The sequence below is a fragment of the Pteronotus mesoamericanus genome, unplaced genomic scaffold, assembly GCF_021234165.1.
Source record: "Pteronotus mesoamericanus isolate MK-2021 breed Mesoamerican mustached bat unplaced genomic scaffold, CSHL_Meso_final contig_1205, whole genome shotgun sequence".
NCBI classification, from domain to species: Eukaryota; Metazoa; Chordata; class Mammalia; order Chiroptera; family Mormoopidae; genus Pteronotus; species Pteronotus mesoamericanus.
Window position 1 is genome coordinate 991,890 of NW_026555044.1, and position 22,986 is coordinate 1,014,875.

Consider the following 22,986-nt stretch of genomic DNA (forward strand, 5'->3'; position numbering starts at 1 on the left):
AAGAGGAGGCACACCCTACAAATTTGGTATTAAGTCTCCACTAGTAAAATTCAGACATTCCAACAAGTATCAAAAAGTGGTGGAGGAGAGGTTTTTTTTTGTTTGTTTGTTTTTTTAATCTAGAACTTCCTCAATTTGAAAACAAAGCCAAAGAGCCACGAAATGGGACCCCTCCTCCCCCACGAGCTGAGGAACCGGGGACAGTAGGATACTCTCAGAAATACACTCAATTGTGGAAGAAGTTTCCTGCTGCTGCTGCTGGACCACCCGCAGCTCCCTGGGCTCTTGGAAGAGCAGCCGCCCCCCTGCATGCCCCCCTGTCGCTCTGCGTGCCCTTCACTTTACATTTCGTCCCAGTCCCCCACGTATTTTTGAGAGGAAAGGGATGTTTAAATCAGTAGGAGTGTTTTTTAATATAACAGAATTCTATATATAATTTATAACTTGACAGTGTGTGTTCAGCACCTGATTAACCACATTCTGTTTTTAATAAGAAGTTGGGTTATTTAGGTATAATATGCATTTTTATCAACAGTTTGGAGATGTATAGTTAAGTTAAAATTTAATTTAATTTTTTGAAGATTTTATTTATTTAGAGAGAGGGGAAGGTAGGGAGAAAGAGAGGAGAGAAACATTGATCTTGCCCATCCCCCAACCGGGGAGGAGCCAGACCTGCAACCCAGCCATGCGCCCTGACCGGGAATCGAACCATCGACCTTTTGTCTGTGGGACGACACCCAACCAACTGAGCCGCACCGGCCAGGGCTAAGTTAATAATTTTAACGAATGGATGTGTGAGTCTTCTGTGTGCTTGCTTGTAAATTATATCAAGGCTTACTTCTACTCACAAGTCAGCCTGGCCTCCCTTTCCAGACTAGAGTGCCTCAGTGGTGTACTTCTACTTTCTGCACCTTTGCTTGGGAGCTTGTATACTGTTAATTTAATCTGATTTAAAATTTTCTACAATTTAAAATATTTTAAGTTGATATTAAAGATTTACTTTAAGGAGAGTCATTTGGGTAGCTTTTACGTTTATTCTCCCACCATTTTCCTTGTCTTCTCCCCTCTCTCAAAAACCCTTGCTTGTCAACCAAAAAACCGTATTAACTGTGTAGTAGGTGCTCCCTTATCCACGGGGGGATCTTGGAACCGATGCCCTGTGGATGCCTAAAATCATGGATAGGACCAAACCCTATATACACTGGTGGTTTTTTTCCCTCCCCGTATATAAAACTTATGATAAAGGTTAATTTATAAATTAGACACATTAAGAGACTAACAATAACTAATAATAAAATAGAACCATGACGACAGTATACTGTAACGGAAGTTACGTGAATGGCCTTGAAGCCATTGTTAAGTAAAATCAGGGTAACGTGAACGCAAACAGTGCGATGCCTGCACAGTCAGCCTACAGTGACCGAGTCGGCTACTGCGGGGTTGACTAATGGGCAGGGGCTGAGCACAGGGTGGAAGCTGGACAGAAGGACGATTCCCCTCGGAGTGTGATGGGCAGAGTGGGGCGGTGGGAGACGTCTCCCCACGACTGAGGCGCATACTGTAAAACATTTCCGGAATTTTCCATTTAATGTTTTTAGACCGTGGGTAACTGAACCCTTAGGAAACAAAACTACGGATAAGGGGGACACACGACTACGGATAAGGGGGACACTGCTGCAGGGAAGATGGGCGGGGCTTTGACTGTTCCCTGGGCCTCCCCGCTCTGCCGTTAAGAGGGAGCTGTGGTGTTACTGCTCTCCGCCTTCTGGAAGCAAAGGCCCTTTAGTTAGGACTTGAAGGCCCAGATTGTAGCAATGTATTTCTGAAGCGTAGCCTTTCTTAATCAAGCATCCCGGGGCCTATTGATGCAGTTCCCCTTGTAGAGTAACTGATACTGTGAATTGGTTACTTTTTGGCTGTTTGTATTTACGTAGCTTTTCCAACCCGGAATTTTCTGTACCTGCTGCTGGAGAATAAATATCAGTGCTGAGACAGATAGTCAAGGAAGTAGATGAACAAATGGATTTTTAAATTTTTGTTTGAAAATTAAAAAGACAAATTTCTGAGTATGACAGAATTTTTTTAAAAAGAAAACAAATCCCTTTGTTATCATTAAAATACAAGGAAATGTGACCATTGTTAAATGCTGTATTTTTCGCATGAAAGCCTTGAGAGTAGTGTTTGAGGATGGATGTGAATGGATGTGAGTCGTCACTGGGTATTGTCCTTAGAGACATTTATGAATTGTCTGGCTTAGATGGTTCCTTACTGGAAACACATGACAAACCCTGATGACTCAGCGAGCCTGCGGCCACCATGAAGTGTGTCATTGTTCACTGTAGTTACGATGTAGACATGCCGTGGTCAGGGAGGTGTGGGAGTGGGAGGTACACGGAGAGGTTGTCCCCGATCGTGGAGGCCGACACTTCTGGGTGGGTGCTGCAGAGGCAGCCACGAGTCGGCGGGGCGCTTGGTGCAGGTTCTCCGGAAGGAACTGGGTTTCAGGTTGGATTTGTTACCCCATTCAGAGCTTACATAGTCATTCCTAGCACATTGTGTAGATAAACAGCAGTAGAACGATTTTAAGATTCCATGGTATTTGTTCTTGCCTTTTTGTAAATCAGTGCTGCATTTCTAGTTTTTTGATGTTCATATAAATCCATCTGTCTCTAACTGTGCCCTTTCTTTTTAAACCCAATAACCCCGTCCCTGTTTCCTCTTTTCTCCCTCCATTTCTATTTCTGTCGTTGATGTCATCCCCAGTATGAGCTGGTGTCCCTCTGGTGTGCAATACTCTGCTGCCCTGAGTGCTGACTTTAATTACAGAAGGTATGGTATTGTTCTGTGTCCAGCTGCCCAAGGGGGAAGGCCCGCAGTAGGGCACGTGGGCTTTCGGCTTGGAGCTGGCTTCTCTGTGGCTGGATTGCATATGGCGGCGGGCTGCTTTGTGTGTGAGCGCACTGTCCTGTTGCCTCTGTTGTTGGCGTCGCTGACCCAGTTGGAGGGGTGCAGCTGAGAGGTCGGGTGGTATATGGACCCTGATGCATCCTGTGTGTCCCAGGTGGCTGTAGATGGGGCGTTTTCTGCACATTGGTGTCCAGGCCTCCGTGGTGCGCTAGACTGCTCCTCTCTTTGTTTTGGTCTTCCCTGATTCCCAGAACCTGGGAATTCCCACGCCCTGAGGAAAACATTCACAGAAGCAAAGCAGCTCGTAAGATGCACTTATTTCTTAGGTGCCACCAAATCACCAGTCGCTTTAGAATCCAAATTCACAAACTCTCCATTTCATGTTTCTTCTTCTACTCAGCAGCCAGATTTCATTACTAAAACATTTCTAGGATTAAGTTTTGTGATAAGCATAGATCTGGTTTTCTGAGGCTTTAACAAATCATTCATGGTAGAAAACTAAATTTCTTCTTCATTAGCCTTTTTTCTTACCCCTGGTATTAAAATGATTTTTACAGAGACATTACCTGTAGGTAGTCATGATTTCTGTTGTCATATTGAAATTTAAAAAACAACAACAACATTGTTTAATATGGTTTTAATTTATAGCAGTTTGTGAAATTAAAAAAAACACAAATACAAGCCTTTCTAGACTGGTATTTGTGAATTATTTGTAGCAATTAACTGTACAGTTTGAGCAGAAGTAACTAAATAGCTTCAGTATCCCTTCAGATAAAATTTGGCTGTTTGTAAGTGAGGACGTGGTCAGCTACAGCTGTATTTTGATATCTTGCTTATTTGGAAGAAGCTTCCCCTGTGGTTTTAGCAGATGTAAGTTTTTCTGCCTGGGAACCCTCAAAACGACAGATGCTAACATCTATCTGTAGCCACCTGCTTATAGAAAGTGCTTTTTACTCTGAAAACCACAAAATTCTTTATTCCAGGGATCCCATTTTAGATACTAAACCCTAAGTTTGTCTCCCCCCCCCCTTTGCCAATATATCAGAACAAAAAATTTAAACTCTTAGACTTAGTAGCTTTTCAGCTTTTATTCTTTGAGGTGTCCTGCGGGCCTGTCTGCAACTAACCGTTCTCAGGAAATCTGTCAAGCACTTGTCCGGGCAGGTGTGCACTGATGGTGATGCTCCTAAGTAACACTTGGGTTTTCTGGGGGGCTGCATAGCTGTGAAGTCAGAAAGCTCAACTAAACTGTGGTTGAACTTAGTTATAAAGGTCCACTTAATGGATGCGGGGGCATGTCTGAGTCTCCCCGTTTGCCATCTGAAAGTTACTCACGTTTGTATTTTCTCCATGCCATGTAATTATTTGGCATTAGAAGAGTTAGATTTCAGCAAAAATCAGGGGAAAACATGTAAAGAAAAGATCAATAAGATCATAGGATCTGTCTATATGATAATATTGGGGAAAAATACGAAAAAGTGACCTTAGATGGTTCAGCATTTGAGCAGGTTGAAGGACATAAGAAAGTCTGCGTGCAGCCTTCTTTCTGAGCGCACCGAGACCTGTGAGGGGAAAGGTAGGTGGTGCTCCTTTGTGCGGGCCCTGCGAGGTGAGGGAGAAATTGCAGATGTGCAAGAGCGATACCGCTCACGGGGTTTCATATCCTCCTTTCTTTCCGGGACTCAGAATAGAATGAACTAACTTTCATGCTCTGTGTTCAGTTTCAGCCTAGAAGGCTTGGCAGGGGGAGATGGTGTCGGAAACAAGCCGTCTTCATCCCTGGAAGTCAGCTCTGCCAGCACGAAAGAGCTGAGGCGCCCTTTCAGTGGGGAGGAGCGGGGCGACTCTTTGGTGTCCCTTTCAGAAGAGGACCTGGAGGCAGACCAGAGAGAGCATGGGATGTTTGTTCAGCAGGTAAGGCTGAAATGTGTACATGTAGCTACTTTGGAAAACCTTGATTTTATTTCCCTAAATATGTCCTCGTGTCAATACGAGCCTAGCAGCTATGATTACTTACCCATTACATAATCTTCTCAGTCTAGCACAAAGTAAGTCGTTAGCACTTAATACTCACTAAAGAATATGATTAATTAGCATAGATTTAAATACTCTGTCAAAGCAACTTCTTTTTAAGTTATAAAAGTATCAAGGATATTTCATTGAGTTTTTTAATCCTTTCTGAGGACTTCTTTCACCACCCCAACAGTAAAATGAGTCTTGAGGTGTGTTACATACCATCATTAAATTTCCCAATTTTCAGACCCATGTCCCAGTTTCTCCTTCCTGTGAAAAAGTTCCTCATTCTTTATCTCATCACCGTGTCTAGGGAAGGACCATTGTTTCTCTCCTTCCTGTCACTGCCAAAAGTCTCGCGAGAGCATCTACATCCCCTGCCGCCTTCTTACCCCCGAAGGCCCCCTCAGTGTCCTCCACTGTCACTGTGTTGAACACCCTCTCTTGAAGGGCATGGGTTTCCTTGTCTACCCAAGCGCGTGGCCTTTGCTAGGGTCGCACCGTCTCACCCCCTCCCTGTCACCTACCCCTTCTGACAGTCCCTCGGGGAGCGTGTGAGCTGAGAACCCCTCAGTCCTCTTTCTTCCTCTCTGGGACAAAGGAGACTTTGAATTATCTTCTGAGAGGATTCCAGGATTCAGATCCAAATGAAACAGTTCTAACTGAACAAACAAAAAGTTAACCGCCTGTGTTTGAGTATGTGACTGGAGTTTTGGGTAGAACTATAGTGAAACATTTCTTTTTTTTTTTTTTTCTTTTTTATGGAATTTGTTGGAATGACACGGGTTAATTATAAAAGTTTCAAGTGTACAGTCCAGTGGCGCATCATCTGTATATTGTATTGTGTGTTCGCCTCCCCAGGCCAAGCCCCCTTCCATCACCGTGTGCCTCCCATACCCTCTTCCACCTCCCCCGACCCCAAAACATTTCTAGTTAGACAAGCAAACACAAATGTTAAACAGCCTGCACTTTGAATAGGTGACTGAGGTTTTATGTAGAAATTTAATTTTTATTACATCCTACTACATAGCGTGACCAAATATACATGTAGCACTAGCAGATCACCTTAGCAATGAGTGTATCACTTAAGGTCCTGTGAAGGCCTAATGAAAAGAATAGCATAGGCTTGGAAAAGCCAAAGAACTTACATGTACGACTCAAGGACATGAACTAAGGGGGGAGGGGATAACGGGAGGAAAAAACCAGGACAACTGTAATACCATAATCAATAAAATTTACTTAAAAAACTCAAACTGAAGGCCTAAAGGAATTTTGCTGTGCCTCCCCTTTCTGGAACTCTGTTAACCTGTAGTTTTTTATCCCATGTGCAGCCTCAGAGCAGGGATTTAAACTGCTTGTATCTGTGATCTGGACAAGTTGCCTGCAGCCAACTTCCTGTTGAAAATCTCTGCCTTTCCCTGAGGTCATTTTTAGACCTCGCAGTTGTATTGGAAACATAGCAACTGTGCCTCAGACTCCATGGTTACACAGGAAACAAGCTCTAAATAATCAGAGGTCTTCAGTGCAGTCCAGTCGAGTTTATGCTAGTAACAGATTTTCATTGCTTCCCTTTCAACATGTGCAAGTTAGAAAGGGGCAGATTTTAGCCAACTGTGAAGGGAAGGGATTTATCATAATTAGAGTTCGTTAACAATTAGAATGGGCTCTCAAAACAACAGAAATGTGCTGGTAAACACTGCGTGACTCTGTTTAAGGAGTGTCGTTGCAGGACCTGCTGCAGTTGGTTGGATTACAGGGCCGTGAAGCCCCTGTGAATTTACTGGGGAGTGAGGTTATCAAATTGCAGTCACCCTCAGTGTAGAGGAGCGAGCAGTCTAATCTTAGAAGAGGAAGTGGAAGGGATTTAGGTTTCTTTCCAGATATAGGGCTGCTTTGCTTGTGAGCTTGAACAACTTTTTACTTGGATCTCTGTTTCCAACTCTTTAAGATCAGAATATTATTCCTCTACGTCCACAAGGGAAAGTATTTTTTTATCTGGTTATGCATTCAACAGATGTTAATTAAGCACTTAACTAAGTTGGAAAGCATGATTAGGTCATGTTGGGGATACGAAACCGCTGTAAAGGATGGATACTCTGGTTACCCCCAGCTTACCGGTGAGAAAACCAAAGCCCAGAAAAGCCGAGCAAATTCTCTGCAGTTGAGCAGCCATTTGGTGGCAGGGGTGGACTTCAGTCCAAGGCCGTCTGCTTGCAGCCTGTGCTGGCAGGCCTGGGTGCTGCCTTGTTCCCGCTCGAGCTGGAATGTAAAGTTTGTGCTTCTTGGGAATATAAGAGCATGTACTCAGAACCTGTTCTTCACTTTTTTTACTTCACAGACATGTCACAGATCTAAACAACAGGGATGCAATTACTATACATCAGCCATGTCTTCTACATTGACAAAATCCGTCTCATTAATGACAATCAGCCATCCTGGATTGGACAGTGAGTATACACTTTTGTAAAAAATTAAGTCTTACTTATTTTTAACCCTTTTTCTGTCAATTTTCTCACCTTAAGAACTTTATTTTGCAATAATTTTAGACTTTAGGATTAGTTGCAAAAACAATACAAAGAATCACCATGTATTCACCTGGGGTCCCCAAATGTTAACAGACATCATGCTCTTACATCTCTTGTTTTACCACAGAGCAATTATCCAGATTTTAACCAGTGTTAGTTTTCTGAGCTCTTCAAAAATGTCAAGTCCACGAAGGACAAAGAAAGACTGAGATGCTGCATTTTGGTTAAGTGAGTCTGGTTAAGGGGCTTCCATCAGAAACTTTACTGCCACTGCGTGCAAGTTCAGGGTCCACTGGCTCTGAGGTTTTATAGAGTCCGGCCATAAACACAGGGCATGTGCAAACGAAAGATACTCAGAAATATATTTGTATCGGATGCAAATATTTGTCACAGAAAGGCAGCTTGTTTCTTTGGGAAACCACCCTTTTTTGCATTGTTTTTAAAATGCTGCATTTTTTTTTAATGAGTTGTCAGTGTAAGATCTCGATGTAAAAGACTTACATTCTCAACAAAGGCAAAGTGATGCATTACATTCTTTGCCGAAAGACCAGGTATTCAGGAGGCTGAAGCAAAGGGAGCACAAAGCTCCTGCTGTTTCTGGAGTTTCCTCAGTGTCCCCGGACAAAACCCCCGTTAAAAGGGTCAGGGCCAGAAGTCGCGGCCCTGCCTCAGCGGGATGTTCCGTTCCCAGCCATGACTCGCTGGAGGCCTGTTCTTTTCAATTCCCACTGTGGCGTTAGGACATGTTGGCCAATTCTGTTAACTTTGTTCTCCTTTTCACGTGATTACTACCTCAAATACAGACCTGGCCTGTGTGACTAGAGGTGCCTAATGTCACTTGTTCTCACAGGTACAGGCATAACCTCATGGAACCATCACAGAAATAGCTTTTCCTCCTTCCTGCTTTTGTTGGGGTTTGGGTTTTGTTTTGATTTGGCTTTGGTTTAGAGGTTTTATTGGTACAGAATTAAAATTATTGTAACAAAATCGTTCATAAAGGATTTGATGGGCCTGGAGGGCCAAAGACAGGCAAGAAAGAACCCTTCAGTGAGCCGTGTTGGCTCTCCGTACCCTCCTTCCAGGACCAGCAAGTGCGGTGGCCTGGCGGGGACTCTGCTCCAACGGCAGCAAATACCCAACGCCGACAGACTGTGTCCCAGAGAGAGCTCTTTTTCCTATATTTTGTCACACATTCTCTTGCCTTGTGCATGAAATACTTCATTATTTTTCCCAAAAAAAGCAAGATGGTTTTTACTGTGTTTTCAGTTGCTAGCCAAACACTATAAATAATGTGGCCAACTCCCAAGAAACACTGCCCTTGGGCGCCGGGGGGCTGGCGCCCGGAGCTGTGGCTCCGCCGCTGGGGAGGCCCGCGCTCGGCTCGGCTCGGCTCGGCTCGGCTCGGGAGACTGGCTGCTCTCGGAGCAGGGCACTAAGTAAGCGCGCAGTCCTCCTGTTAAAGTCAGGCGCCTTCATTCTGATTCCCAGCGTTGCCTTCTAGGCAGGTTTGGAGGGGAGGCCATGAGGTCGTTGACTAGCCCCACTTCTGTCCCTGAGTCAGCATATACTCTCACCGGAGGACAGTCACCTGTAACGACGCTGTTTCTCCTGAGTCCCTCCCCTTGTACAGTTAAGTTCATTTTCCCAACTGTACTTTTTATTTTGCACTGGAAACATGGTAAATTCTTTGGTAGGTGTAAAAAGCCCGGCCACTGAACAGGAGACTAAAAGTTTTGTTTTGTGTGCTGTGCTTTTACGCATCAGAATTAACTGGATAGTTCTTGATTTGCCACAGACCCAAATCTCCAGTCCCAGATCACTTGAATGCTGTGTGATTGTCTGTGGCCATGGACTTCCTAGCCAAAACTCTCATGATTTTATAGCCTAAAACGTTTGATACGCTTCACGTATTTTAACTTGTGTTTTATCGTAAGCACACCTAGTGCCTGTGGGAGCTTGGGTTAGACACTGGAACCCTTTGCCACGATTGTTTGAACTATTAAACAGCAATAATAATGTGATAAGGCTTACATGTGAATTTATTTAAAGTCCTCAGCGTATTTCCCAGCTTATGATAAGGACTTGCTATCACAAGGGAGGGAGGGAGGGAGTTCCAGACCAGAGCCCAGGCCCGATTTTCTCTGACCAGTTTCAGGAGTGAGAAGGAAGCGAGGACAGTGTCCCTCATTTCCTTCAAGTGGCTGTGTTCAGTGCACACCCTTGTCTAGAAACAGAATACTTTCTAAAATCAATCCCCCGTCACTACTTTCCAGCTGGTACCTGTGCTCTATCTTCTTCCTTTAAAGAAATTAGCTGCTTCTCCCACAGTCTCACACTGAAGCGTTTCTGAGAACATACTGGGCTGCTGTCTGGGATGTCCTGTGTCCTTTGCTAGATTGGAAAAACAGACAAGCTCCTAGCGCTATTTCTAAGCTGGGATCTGTTGCAAAAATCCGTTGATATAGAGGAAAATACTGAGTAAAGGTGGTGACGAAAATATTTCTCTGTCATTTTCTGGGGTGTAGAGTAGACGGGCAGTAGCGTACTGAGGAACCCCAGTGGGCGGGAACACGTCCTGACTCACAGCCTGGGTCTGCCGTGCCCCTGGGCGGAACATGGTGGAGGCATCCTGCCGGCTCCTTCTGGAGGGTCAGAGCGGCCCTGACACCGCCTGCGTCACGTGGGGAAATGCCGGGGGGCGGAGGGGGGGCCCTCACCAGCTGCCGCCCTGGGCAGTGCGTTTGCCTCATCCCTCCCTCTTGCCGCAGAGAGGGCTGGGCGGAGGCGCCCAGCCTGCCGGGGCACTTACAACGTTTCCATTTAGAATCGAAGACTAAAGGTCGCTTTTGTCCTACAGAGTAATTCAGTTTTTAAACTTTTCCTTGCTTGTACCCAGAAGATGCCTACAAACTGGAGAGAAGTTGCTTGATCGATTCGATCCCTGGAAGAACCGTAGCATGTTAGCGGGGACAATGTTAAAAGGAGAGTTGGATCCGTGAGATGTTTTAATTTCACAGGTTTCTTTAATGAATTTTGTTTCCCCCTTCTTTTTGCTTGGTTGTCACACAGACTGGTGCTGGCGAGGGGCACTTGTCCTTGGGGTCAGTTGTATGCCCTCTCTCCTTGTGTGGGAATTGGCCGGGTTCCGTATTCCAACCTTGATGGGAACACTGGCTGGTAATTGGATCGTTTTCATGAGCCTGTGAAAGCGAAGTTGATCTTGAGAGCTGAACTGTGCCGTTTACTATGTAATAAGCACCAGATCTAAAAAGATAAACAATCCACATGGCCACAGATCATGGTGCGCCTCTGGAAAGTTATGCATTGGTGCTGATGAGGATATTTTATCTCTACTTTCTCTGCTATTTTCTCTCTTTTTTTAAAACTGTGGACAGTGGGATGAGAATTTATCAGAATACATGCGTTTTCTTACAGTGCTTTTAGTTGGAAAAGATAACATGGACAGATATTTGAGGACATAAATTTAGCCAGGCAAATAGTTTCTCCACTGGTCCTTTGGTTAAATTGCAAGGCTCAAATATATACATAGTTTTAAAGTATGTGACATACTACATATATTATCTACATATGCTTTAATTTAGGGATAAGTAATACCAGCATTGAGACCAAAAGAAAACTAGGAATTTGCTAAGTGGATTAGTATGTGCAGAGCAGGGCAGAGGGATTCGGGCTTCTTATCTGAGGGCAGTGGAGTGATTTCAAGTTGATTAAATTGATTCATTAATTGAGTGAAACACTCCGTGCAGACCGCACTGAAGAACGTGTTGGGTAGGAGAGGCGCGCAGAGCATTGGAAAGCTGTCGCAGGATTCAGGTGAGAGTGCTTGGTGGCCTGAGCTGGGGCCGAGAGCAGTGGCGGCAGGGAGAAGCTGATGTCGAGAAAATTCTTGGAGACAAAATCCGAAGGACTGAGTGAGGTGTGATGTGAGGGTTCACATTTCTGCGTAGAATAATGAGTTAGATTTCGGTGCCACCCAGGCAAGTGAAAGGGGTATAGGTGGAGGAGCAGGTCTGGAGGAAAGACAGGTTAACTCGGTCCCTTTGAGCTGCCTGCGGGATACCCACCCCCCGTCGTGAGCTCGAAGGGCAGACCTGGCCTGAAGGTAGAGGTGGTGAGTCACCCGTGAATGTCGTGTGTAGACTGCAGTTAAGGGGAGGGAGTGAACGAGGAGATTTGGGGTGAGGAGGAAGAGAGCCAGATGTAGCTTTACTTTGAAGGGGAAAAAGACCCCAACAAAACTCCAGTTAAAAATTATAACTATTAAAAGTAATTGACTTCTTGTTTCATAATCTAACAAGTACCTATTTGTTGTCTGACTTTTTAAAAGCTGCGTTAGAATTCTGCATATTCAGAAATAAAGGTGAAAATGTAAGTAAGTTGCATTGTTTGCCTGGATGGCCTTTGTGGGAACCGTAGGGGCGAGTGGGCTATTCTGTCCCCATGGGTTGGAGGTGCCTTTTGCCTCGTCCTGGTGCAGCCTGTGCCTGTTCTAACGACCCCCGTCAACCCACTTCTCAGCCCCGCAGCCGCCGCAGCCCGCGAGGCAGATCTCCTTCTCCTTCCGCATCTCTCCGCTCCTCCTTAAGTCTAAAGCTCTCTTTTCTCTTGGCTCTTCCCATTCCAGTGATGAGGAGGAGGAGCTGCAGTGTAAGTAAGCCACCCAGGTGTCAGCTGCTCCGCTGCGTCTGCCGGGCACTGAAAATGCTCCAGGCTTGGCACTAAGGAATGGTGTGGGGACTTTTATCCCCCTGCATGCTGTCATGTCTACACCATTTGTTGTCATGCTTTGCTTTGAAAATTAATTTGGTGAGGCAGTTTTTGTCTCCTGTGCACTGCATATGCTGATTAATCCAGTGGCGTGAGTCCAGGGCACGAAATGCTGTCCCAGGACACAGTACCTCCCAAGGCGCAAGCGATGAGCTCCCATCTCACCTCGTGCCCTCTGTCACACTTACTGAGTACGGATTTCACAGAACTTCCCGTTTCATAGTGTAATTTTCATTGTTCCTTGTTTTGCTTAGTCTCATGGGACAGACATCTAGGTGTCCACCCGTGCCATTTAAAAGCTAATGTTAAACTTTTTTCTTGTCACCTTTTCCTCCTACTTTCTTCTCTTGGAACTTTTTTTTCCCCAGTCCTTTTTTTTTAACACTGTGGGTTTCAGATGAATATGTCCTTACTTGATGGGACCTAGTTTAAGAATTTTATAAGGTGTCAGTCAGTTTTAGGAAACTTGGAAAGGAAGTGAATCCTTCCCTTTATGAAAATTAACTGTTTTCAGTTGTGCAGGATTTCTACAATATTCCAGGATTGTTATTTTTCATGGAAAAATTATTTGTAGTATAAAGTTAATGAATTGTCTTCATTTCATATAACTAATGAATCTCATGCAATTATGGTATCTACGTGATTGAGCACCCTAATTCTCTACTGCTTGCTGACGCTAAGTTTCAGCAATATTTATTTAATCATTGAATACTTAAATATTAAAATGGAATATTTAAGCACTATTAAACTCAAGGCAACATTTTTGCAGTGTTCTTAAAGGAAAGTAACTTACACACGATAACACAGTTTAATTTCCTTTTAAGTGGAGGTCTTACATGTTTAGTACTTTTTCACAATCAAAAGGTATTTGGGAAATAGGCAGACAATAAGATATCACTTTTTACCAGTTATAATAAGAGGTAAGTGGTGAAAATCCACATAACAACTTTGAGTGTTCAGAAAGTGTCAAGGCTGTTTCATCTCAACTTATTCATAATTCTGTGGGGTCAACATGGCAGATAAAACAAAGGTCCCAAGAGTATTTTTTTCTGCCACTAATAGAAAAATTATGGTGGACTCATAAAAGTATAGGAGCTTGAAGAAACCTTTGAATCATATCCAATATTCTTCGACATGCGTTCCTTAAACTCAGAAATACCAGTGAGAATTGGGGTGGGGGGGGCAGAGGAGGAAACTGAAGAGGTGGTTTTAGGGCCAAATAAATTTAGGAAACTCTGGTTTAAGCAGTTTTCAAAAGGTGATGTGTACGTTGCGAATTTGTAAGGCAGCGTTCACTATGCTGAGTTCACAGACTTGTTAACAGGTTAACCTTGGTGACAGGTTTTTTGGCTTCTGTCAGTATTTACACCATGGAAGTCACGTTGGCTGTTCTATCTTAGATGTTCCGAAGACCTGACCGCACTAGGAATTTCAGAGCCACGGTAGACTGATGGCTTTTCAGAACCAAGTCTAAAAGATCATAGTAAATGAAATAAAAATTTTTCAGCAGTGACAAAGTTGGAAACCCTTATAGGAGCCATAGATTCTCCCAGTGTTCAGTTATATGTACAGTTTTTACAGTTTCTAATTTACTCAACAAAAATCTACTCTTAGCCTGTCTTTGGCCAGGCTCTGTGCTGGTTGGTATTTTTATGGACTTTATTTTCAGCTTGTTCGTATTACGACCATGGTGACTTGCTAGGTAATTGCTCAAGTGTACAGCAGAGTCCAGGTAGCTTGTGAGAGCTTAATGCTGCTTTTACATTCAAGGCTCCGTTGGGTGGGAAAAGTTTTAAAGCCACTGATCTAAACCACATTTTGGGATTATTTTTTTGTTGGTTTGTTTTGTTAAAGCTAAGGCTTCTTGAGATTAAAGTGCTGATGATTTTATACCTAGACCTTGCAGAACTTGGGTGAGGGGGCAGGCCCCAGGTCTTAGTCTTGACGGGCTCTCACCTGCCCCTCTCAGCTGGCTGTTGTTACCAGGCATGATCAGTGAAATAGAAGAAGAGCCCCAAATAGGTAAAAGACAAACTGTATATAGAAAGCAGTCTTTTGAAGACTTCAGGTTTAAGTTTCGTATGCATTATTCCCACCTCTAGGCTATTTATAGTAATAACTACAATTTTGCATTTCTGTTCAGAATCTAGAACAATTTGGGGATTTAAGGGTTAAAAATAGTGGTGTCTCTTCTGTTTGTTCTACTTAGTATTATGGCCCTGCCACCTGCCTCAGCCTTAGTTTTAAGGACCCGCTTCAGGCTGTGGCCTGTGACTGCTCAGCCTGTGAGTCTGGTTCCAGCCGGGGAGGACCTGCCGGTCCTCAGCCCCTCCTCTCACAGAGAGGAGGTGAAGCCTGGGGGTTCGCCCCAGACTAGTGCCACGCCCAAGACCGCACGACAGGGGCGTCAGGAAAATAGCAGGTGCACATTCGCTCGATTTGCAGTGTAGAAAGAACTACCTGAAAGCAACATTTACAGAATATGGTACTTGATTTCCAATTTTATATTCTCCCTGTGACATCTCAGAGCAGTGGCCTGTGGGCACTGAACCTTTGCTGAGAACAAAAATTAAACATGTCTTCTGTTAGTTTGAACAATGGGAAAGAATCTTGCTTTAGGGTTTGTTTAGTTACTTGAATCCCAGATTAAACTTTTTTATTGGGAAATTTCACTCCCTGTCATAGCTCGTAATTTGAGGATTTCGGGTTTAATTTTTCTTCCACCAAACCTGTAGGAGGAGAAGGCCCCACGCACTGGCTTTCAAATGCTAGCTGTGCTTTATCTGTGTCACTGTAAACTTTTTAGGCATTTTCTCTGTCCTTCAGGCGCAGTCCTTCGATTCTAACGTTTGCTCTGCCGTTTTTGTTTTCTAGGCTCCCGGCCTTTCCACAGCGCCAGTGCTAATCTGACAGAAAGGTACCAGATACTTATTTGTTACTCGTCTTTCCCGAAGGGAAGTGAAGGAAATCCAGAATGTGCTATGGCATTTATAAGTAGACTAAGTTTATTGAGTTCCTTGGCGTCCTGCTTTCTCCCGTGATAAATCTGGAGTAACGGTCCGAAGTGGTTGATAATGAAGACTGGGTCCTTCCTACATGTCTTCAGTGCTTTGCCACTGTTACTCTGTACATTTTTCTAATGATAAAAATTGTTTGCATTTATTCACTTAAGAAACACTTCTAATTGACTTCATGAACTTCTGTACTCTTTGCCTCTGGGGATTTTTAATCCTTAAGTCTAACAACAATTTGTTTGAGAGAGAGAGAGAGAGAGAGAGAGAGAGATCAGAGTCCACCCCCCTGCCCCCGTGTTCTCTGGGGCTGCGTTCTAAGCCCCCTGTGGATGCCCGGCACTGGGACAGTACCCCACTCTGTATATACTATATTTTTTTCCTACACATACATATGAATGATAGCATTTAATTTATAAATTATGCACAGTAAGAGATTCACAGTAATAAAAGTAATATAATTATACCATACTGTAAGGAAAGTTACATGCATAAGGCCTTTCTCAAAGTCTCTTGCTGCACTGGACTCCCCCTTCCTGTGCTCATGCGAGAGGATAGCAGCGCCTTTGGCCACAGAACATGGCGATGTGCTGTGCTGTTCTCAAGCGATGCCGTATCAGGCTGTCCTTCTCTTATTGTGCCTCCCGTTTTCCTGTAAGTGTGTGAGGTGACTGCCTTGAAGCTAAAATACTGTGACAAAAATGGTTACAAAGAATTATATAGAAGGCGTTTTGATTTTTAAAATGTAACTTCTGCAGTCTTTTTTTTTTAAGTCCATCTTTGTATTTTTATTTAGTATAACAGAAGAGAGCTACAACTTCCTGCCACAGAGCCCCTCCAAGAAGGACATTGAAGGGAAGAGTGGAACGAAAGTCAGCCGCACTTTCAGCTACATCAAGAATAAAATGTCCAGCAGTAAAAAGAGCAAAGTAAGTACCCCCGTGGGCATTCCTCGTGACCCCTCAGGTCGGTCATCCGGAGGCTCCTGTTGCTGGCACAGCCTGCCTCCAAAAACTAGTGAGAGCATGAGGATGCGTGGGAATAAACTGGAAGAAACTCTCTGAAATGGCATATTAATTGGAGAAAAGTAACAAGAGGCAATACCACTAATTGAGTTTTCAGCACATGCTAAGAAGTCTTCATACGTTATCTTACATGTCTCCCTTTTGTAGGGGTGAGATACCTTCCCTGGGCACCTCTTGCCCCCCGTGTGGAAGCAGAGGTCCAGGTGCCGGCCTCACCGTGGTGCTGAGGGCAGTCAGCGGGTTTAAACGGCAGCGGCAGGAGGTTATGCCATGATCTGGGGATTGAAAATATTTGTATTTGGGTTTAGAGGTTAGGAAGGTGGTCCCACAGAAAATAACTTTTAAGTCAAACAGGAATTCTTAGACGTCTTCCTAGCTAGGAGCATGCTGCAGTGTATCCTCTGTAGCATCTGAGGTTCAAGTAACACATGTATGCATTTTTCTATAGTTATTAATTTGTCCATGCTCATTATAAGAATAATTAAAATACAAAAATAAGAAAAGAGAAATCAGCTGCAATAACCCCACACAGAGGTAACTGCTCTTTTAATCGGTTTTTAAAATGTATTTTAAAAAGAAAGAAGAGGAGATAACTCATTCTGACTACCAGTGCTGGGGAAAAACTCTGCCTCCCACGCCTGCAGCTTTGCATTTACCTCCCTCCCCTCACCGCCCCCCGCCAACCCCCGGTAAAGTAAGAAAAAAGTTAAAAATACTGGAAATTGGCTAAGGAGCTCTTGCCAAGGCATCACTGTGTGCACGTGCGTGTGTGTTGGGGGCATCCCTACACACAGGTGCATACAGACGCACGCACAGACACGCTCAGCAGTGAGGGAATGAACACACACCGAACTCTAAGAAGCCTGTTGTCAACGTGCACCTCCCCACACGCCTTGCCCACAACCCCCAGGACAGAACCACAGGCTTCCTAGGCCCTTGGTTAAGTGTGATGGTAGAAATACAGCCACCGTATTTTACTGGGTTTTGTAAATACGGCCTGTTTTAGAAAATGCTAGGTTTGCTCAGTGACCAGAGCCTGCTGCCAGAGTTGTTTTCTCCCTTCACTTCTCTGGCTGCAGTGCCGTCAGGGAAATGAGAGGACAATGAAGCAATCTAGCAAATGGTTTCTAGAATAATTACCTGTTAAGTATTAACGTCATAGCCTTGTTGTGTAAGTCAAAAATAAGGTTAAAGTGGGCAGGATGCATAGTGGTGTCCCGCATACGGGCAGCAAGGCCTAAAACTGAGCCTCATGCATTTTACTTACCACTTCAGGCTTGGACACAGGTTGGCATCAGCAAAAGAAAGTCTCCTGGGGAAGATCGCTATAAATTAGACAAATGCTATGAGTGACTTCTGCACTTTCAGTGTTCTGCTGGGTGCTAACCAGCTCATGTGCCGTCCCCTGAAAAATTGCATGGTCTGTTTGTATGACTTCAGAATGTTTTTAAACTGGAATATCCCCTTCAAACAAACCGTTAATTGGAAGATGAGTAAGCAAGTGGAGGTTCCCCTCTCTGTCAGCTCCCAGTGACAGTGACTTCCAGGGTCAGCGCGGAGGGAGGTCACCAGCCGTGGTTGCTGAGGTAGCGCAGGCAGGCCCGGACAGGATGATGGGATGATGTGAGGCTGAACTTAGGTCCTGGAACCTGACCTTTAAAAGTCATCCGGGCCTCCTGAGTTTACAGACTGCAGCACAAAGCTGTGCGCTGCAGGGCACAGAACTAGAGATACTAAGGCAGGGCCTCGTGTGGTCTGACTCCCAGCAAGTAGTGCTCTTCCAGGCTCACCCTTCCACAAAATCTGCTACTGAACGGTAACTTTTTCTTTTTAACTCCTTTGATGACCTCAGAGGGCTGTAGCTTTGCTAGTGGAGGCAGGGGTGGCGGTGTGGAGAGAAAGGGCAGGAGAAAAGAAGGTAGTTTGTGTGGGAGGGAAGTCTGTCAGCACTGGCAGAAACAGTTTCGGTTGACCTCTTATCAAAATGACAACATTCTTTTGCAATGAGATGGTTCCTCTTTCCCTCTTGTCTTTAAGATTTGGCCTTTGGGGGCCCATGCTGTCTCTAGCAGTAGAAATTCTCAGAAAATTGCAAGTCTGTAACCCTAGACTATGGTCTGTTGCGTAGGCAGGTGTTCATAGTACCCCGTGGCCAAATACATTAAAGACCAAATACATTAATAACATTTAAGAGTCCCCTTCCATAATTGTTACTAGCTAACTTTAAATTAACAATTTTTTTAGAACCTCCAAAAGAATAGCTTGGCTTTTGTCAATGTACCAAAAGAAATAAATGAAAATTTCCTTAGTGTGATGAAACAAACTCAACTGATTCCATAGCTATTGAATAATTTCACTTCTCTATAATGTTAAAGATTGGGAATGCTTTTTTTTATGAAAATGATACCCTTTTTACTTTTCAATTGTTTGTTAAAGAGATACTATTAGAGCTCATCTAATCTGCTTTTTTTATTTATTGTAAATGTAATCATTCCTACTTTTTTAAAAGGAAAAGTTTCAGCATTTACTGAAGATTATATTAAATCACCACCTCTAATTCTTACAGTCTTCAGGAATGGTTTGGAAATTTCTACTTTACTTACAATTAAGTATGCTGTGTAGTCATATATAATAAAGTAATTTGTAGTTATTAACTGACATATACTACAGTTGATACGTTAATTGTTATGTTAATTTATAATATGTGATAATAAACAATTGTTAAATTATACTCAGAGAAGCCCAAAGCCAGCCACAAGGTGGCAAATGGATTCACATTCCTGGATAAAATAGTTTGTCTGTAGCATCGGCCTGTGTATGTGTGGGATTTGAGAAATTGAGACTACCCCTTCGCATGTCCTTTTAATAATTATCAATAACTGGCATGAGTTAGTAGATAAATATATTGGACATGTTTTTAAAGGGGAGAACCTAAACAGGAAGTATAACCGGAAGGCTGATAGTTTGCTTTTGTCTAGTTTTGTACTTTTGATAGAGAGTACTGTTTCCTGCTGAAGGGAGGTTGCTCACCACAGCGTTCAAACAACAATCGATGTGCACAGTGTTCTCCTGGGTGGAGAGAGTGGAGGGGCCCTCTCTAGACCAGCCCCTCACCCTGGTTTTCTTTTTCCAGAGCTCTCCCCTTTTCAGACAACCAGGAGATGGTTAGACATGTTTTAGACAAGTTCTTAATCTCATTCATTCTTTGATTAGAAATCTGCAAATGACAGTTGCTTCATCACAACCTGTTTCACATTTTAATTCCTTGTCTAAAACGGTAGATTTTAGAAGCATGAGAAGTTATTCTTGTTCATAGCGTCCTTGGGTAGTTGTTCTCTGCACCTTCCCCTTTAAACACGTCCTGCTTCCACTTCCCCGCACGCAGCGCAAGCGTCCTGGCTGTTGTTAAACACGGGAAAGTCAGATTTCAGGAAACAGCCCCTCACCACCTAATGTGGGCCACTGCGCTAGAAAATTTCCTGGGAAGCGCACTGCTTTTTCTAAAATGAGGTGCGTGGTTTTAAATAGGTAAGATGTGCTCCCTAGCTTCCAGTGTTTTAAAAGTGGTTTCAGTCCTTGCGAGGGGTCCCAGCTTGCAACTGAAGCACTGTCCACACACAGCATGTTTTGGGGAATGAGTTTTGTTTCATTTCCTGTGTCCTCTGTAACTAGGGTAGTTGGGTTTACTGTGCAGGCAGCAAGCTTGTGTTGAGGAAACAAGGAGCCTCAGCCCTCCCTCCTCTCCTTTCTCAACCAGTCTCTGGCTTCCTCTCAGGGTTTCTCTACCGTTTCCCTGATGGCGGCAGGGAGCTGCCAGGCGCTGCCCTGCCGGCATGAGCCCCGCCTTCCATGAGAGCACGTTTCCTGGCATGGGGGTCAGTCATGTCAGTAAAATGGGGTCGGTTTCATGAAGTGCCCCTCATAACAGTGAAATTCATAGGACCAAAACATGGGGAGGAGGTAAGAGCTTGGCTTCTCTAAAGCGCTCAGTTCTAGTAAATGGGGAGAGGGAGAGCGGCGTTTATTGCTTTGTTCAGTGTGTATTCTTGGGAGGGTTGCTGTGGGTCATTTCAAAGGACGAGGATGTTACTGGTTTATCTGTTCAGACTTGAAGACGGTTGCACGGCTGGAGAGAGCGAGCCGCCGGGGACGTGTTTCGCTCATGGAGCGTGCACTAGCTTTCTTGAGCAAGAAGTCAGAGGCTTTTCAGTTGAACATTTTACATCTGGAAAAGCCTTCAGTAATATTTAGTGAAAAGAAAGAAATTACTTGAAAAACTCAATTTTTGTTACAGATTTTTATTAAGAGTTTTATGTGCTTTAGCGGTTACTAACTTCCACTGAGAACAGCTTCCTGTTTTGTTAAGTGAAGTATATTAGTTTTTCTCCCTTCCTCTCTTGTTACTTTTTTATAGTTGTAAAGTGTGGCAATTCAGTGCTTAGATTTTTATATGCCTTCTACTGAAGAGAGCTTTATGTGAATCATAGACTGAGCAAACATTCGTTGTTTCAGTTCTGAGTAGGAGGTTGGAGGAGCTGGGATCTGCTAATTGGTTGCTGTGTGACCTTTTATGAGTCAACAAACCTCTCCAGTTCTTGGCAGTAGAATGACATGCGGGCGGGGAGTGGGGGGCTGAGCTGTGGAGTCGGCCGGATCTGGCAATTGGATCCTAAGCCAAGCTTGGGCAATTGTTCATGTGCCGCCTTGAATGCAGCGTTATACATCTCTAAGCCTCAAACTCCTCAAATGTAAAATTGAGATAATAACTAGTACTTACTACTTCTTTGGGTTGTTAAGAGAAAATGCATGTAAGTTGCTTGTGATAGTGCTTGGCACATAGGAACTATTCAAAAAGTTTAGCTGCTGTTATCTTTATCTTCGCAGTTGTGAAATAGGAAGCTTAATGCCCACCCTACCTACTGCAGAGTTGTTGAATCAGATGAAATAATGTACGTGCAAAGCATTGATTCAGAATATAAGGGAGTTAGTAGTTGTCATTATCACCGACTTTGGGGTACTCGGTTTTCAGGAATTTTTTTAGAGTGCAATGATAGTATTATATTCCCTGGAAAATCGGCACCTCACAGTTAGTGATTATGACAACTACTAAATGCATTCTTCCTACCTCTGGGAATTGTAGTTCATGGTCCACTGGTTTGAAAGGAACTCATTAAGTTGATATTGATTAACCAGCCAAATGCTCTGCCTCACAGTGCTTCTAAAGAACCATTTATGGAAAGCATGGTTACACCTCACAATCCTAGCTGCCTAAGAGGAGCGTGCCCCCCAAATGTCCCTGACGGCTTTAGGTGTTTTATGGGGATCTAGCACTCATCACTGTTTATTAAGTTTTCAGAGTTTAAATTCCTCCTCCTCCCAATTTGAATATTGGGCCAAAGTTAACATCTGTGAACCTTGAACTTCTAATTAGTAAAAACTGAACATGTGTCCTTGGGGGGCACTTACTATTTCTGGCGAGGGTAAGGAAGGAGACCTCAGAGGCACACCTTCCACGAGAGTCGTGATCGGTGTGATTTTTCCTGCTGCTCAGTCGCCTTTCCTTTTGCCCAGGCTGATCCCAGAATGGCTGCTGGCCCATTGTCTGCTAGCTGCCAGCAGCAGGCCCTGAACTCCTCGCCTATTTGCTCTGTGGGCTGGGCTTTGGCATAGTGAGGAGGACCCTTGGCCCCTCTATACACCTCCTTCTCTCACATTAGGAGCCTCTTTCCGGTGTCTCAGACAGTGTCTCTAACTTCTGTTCAAAGCAGTCGCCAACCATGTTGACCACATGCTGTCTGGGTTGCACAGGGAACAGGAAGGCCTGCTGGTGTTCAATTAATTGTCGATTGTTGTCTTTGGCAGGAAAAGGAAAAAGAGAAAGATAAAACAAAGGAGAAGGAGAAGGATTCCAAAGACAAGGAGAAGGACAAGAAGAACCTCAACGGTCACTCCTTCAGTGCCATGCCTGTTGTGGGTCCGATCAGCTGCAGCCAGTGCGCGAAGCCTTTCACCAACAAAGACGCCTACACTTGTGCAAGTAAGAGACGTGCTGCTTCCGCTCTTGTCTCAGGGGAGCTCGTTTCTCGTTTCCTGTCCATCCCACCCCTTATCTCTTCCTTGTTTTGGGGGAGAAGTAGCCCTTTTTGTACCTTTCTTGAAACATCATTGAAGGAAATCATGCTAGATGTGAAACGTAGAGCCTATGTGTTTTATTCTGAGAGCCCCAATTTCATACATTCTGTCCTGTTGTCCCTAAGCCACTGCCTAATCCAGACGTCTGTGACAGCATCAGAACGGTCTCAGGAGTGCAAGCCTCCAAGCCACCCAGCAGTCCTGTGTCAGGTCACGCGCACCCCTTTTTCTTCCTGGCACTTTGGCGTGTGCTTCGGCCATGCACCCACATCAGGCCGTGCAGACCGCCAAGGGAGAAGGCCGTCGTGCACAGGCGTGTTCCGCGTTGACCTATCGCTGATCTGCTGGAAGCATCTGAAAGCCAAGTCTGTTAACCGAGCATGGTTCCTGGTTTTGATAAGATGCTGCTCTAAGACAGCGGTCCGCTAACTGTTCCTGTCAACGACCAGATAGCACGTATCTTGGACTTGTGGCCACCGGCACTGAGTTCCACTAGGTCAGTGTGAAAGCAGCCATAGGCAGGACAGAAACCGACGAGCACGGCCGTTCCAGTGACACCTCATGTATGGACGGCGAGATTTGCCT

The 22,986-nt window shown here is 44.3% G+C and overlaps 1 protein-coding gene across 11 annotated transcripts in view; it reads left to right on the plus strand.

Moving 5' to 3' along the window:
• AKAP13 (A-kinase anchoring protein 13) overlaps nucleotides 1–22,986 on the plus strand; it is a 219,017-nt gene that overhangs the window by 158,201 nt on the left and 37,830 nt on the right. For 8 of the 11 annotated variants that reach the window (XM_054585240.1, XM_054585250.1, XM_054585258.1 and 5 more), the window contains 6 exons: nucleotides 2,764–2,829; nucleotides 4,629–4,821; nucleotides 7,259–7,367; nucleotides 15,108–15,150; nucleotides 16,041–16,173; nucleotides 22,132–22,306. In XM_054585240.1, coding sequence (XP_054441215.1) covers nucleotides 2,764–2,829; nucleotides 4,629–4,821; nucleotides 7,259–7,367; nucleotides 15,108–15,150; nucleotides 16,041–16,173; nucleotides 22,132–22,306 — 719 coding nt within the window. The remainder of the gene's footprint in view (nucleotides 1–2,763; nucleotides 2,830–4,628; nucleotides 4,822–7,258; nucleotides 7,368–15,107; nucleotides 15,151–16,040; nucleotides 16,174–22,131; nucleotides 22,307–22,986) is intronic. The other 3 variants (XM_054585265.1, XM_054585270.1, XM_054585295.1) reach the window with 1 other exon arrangement.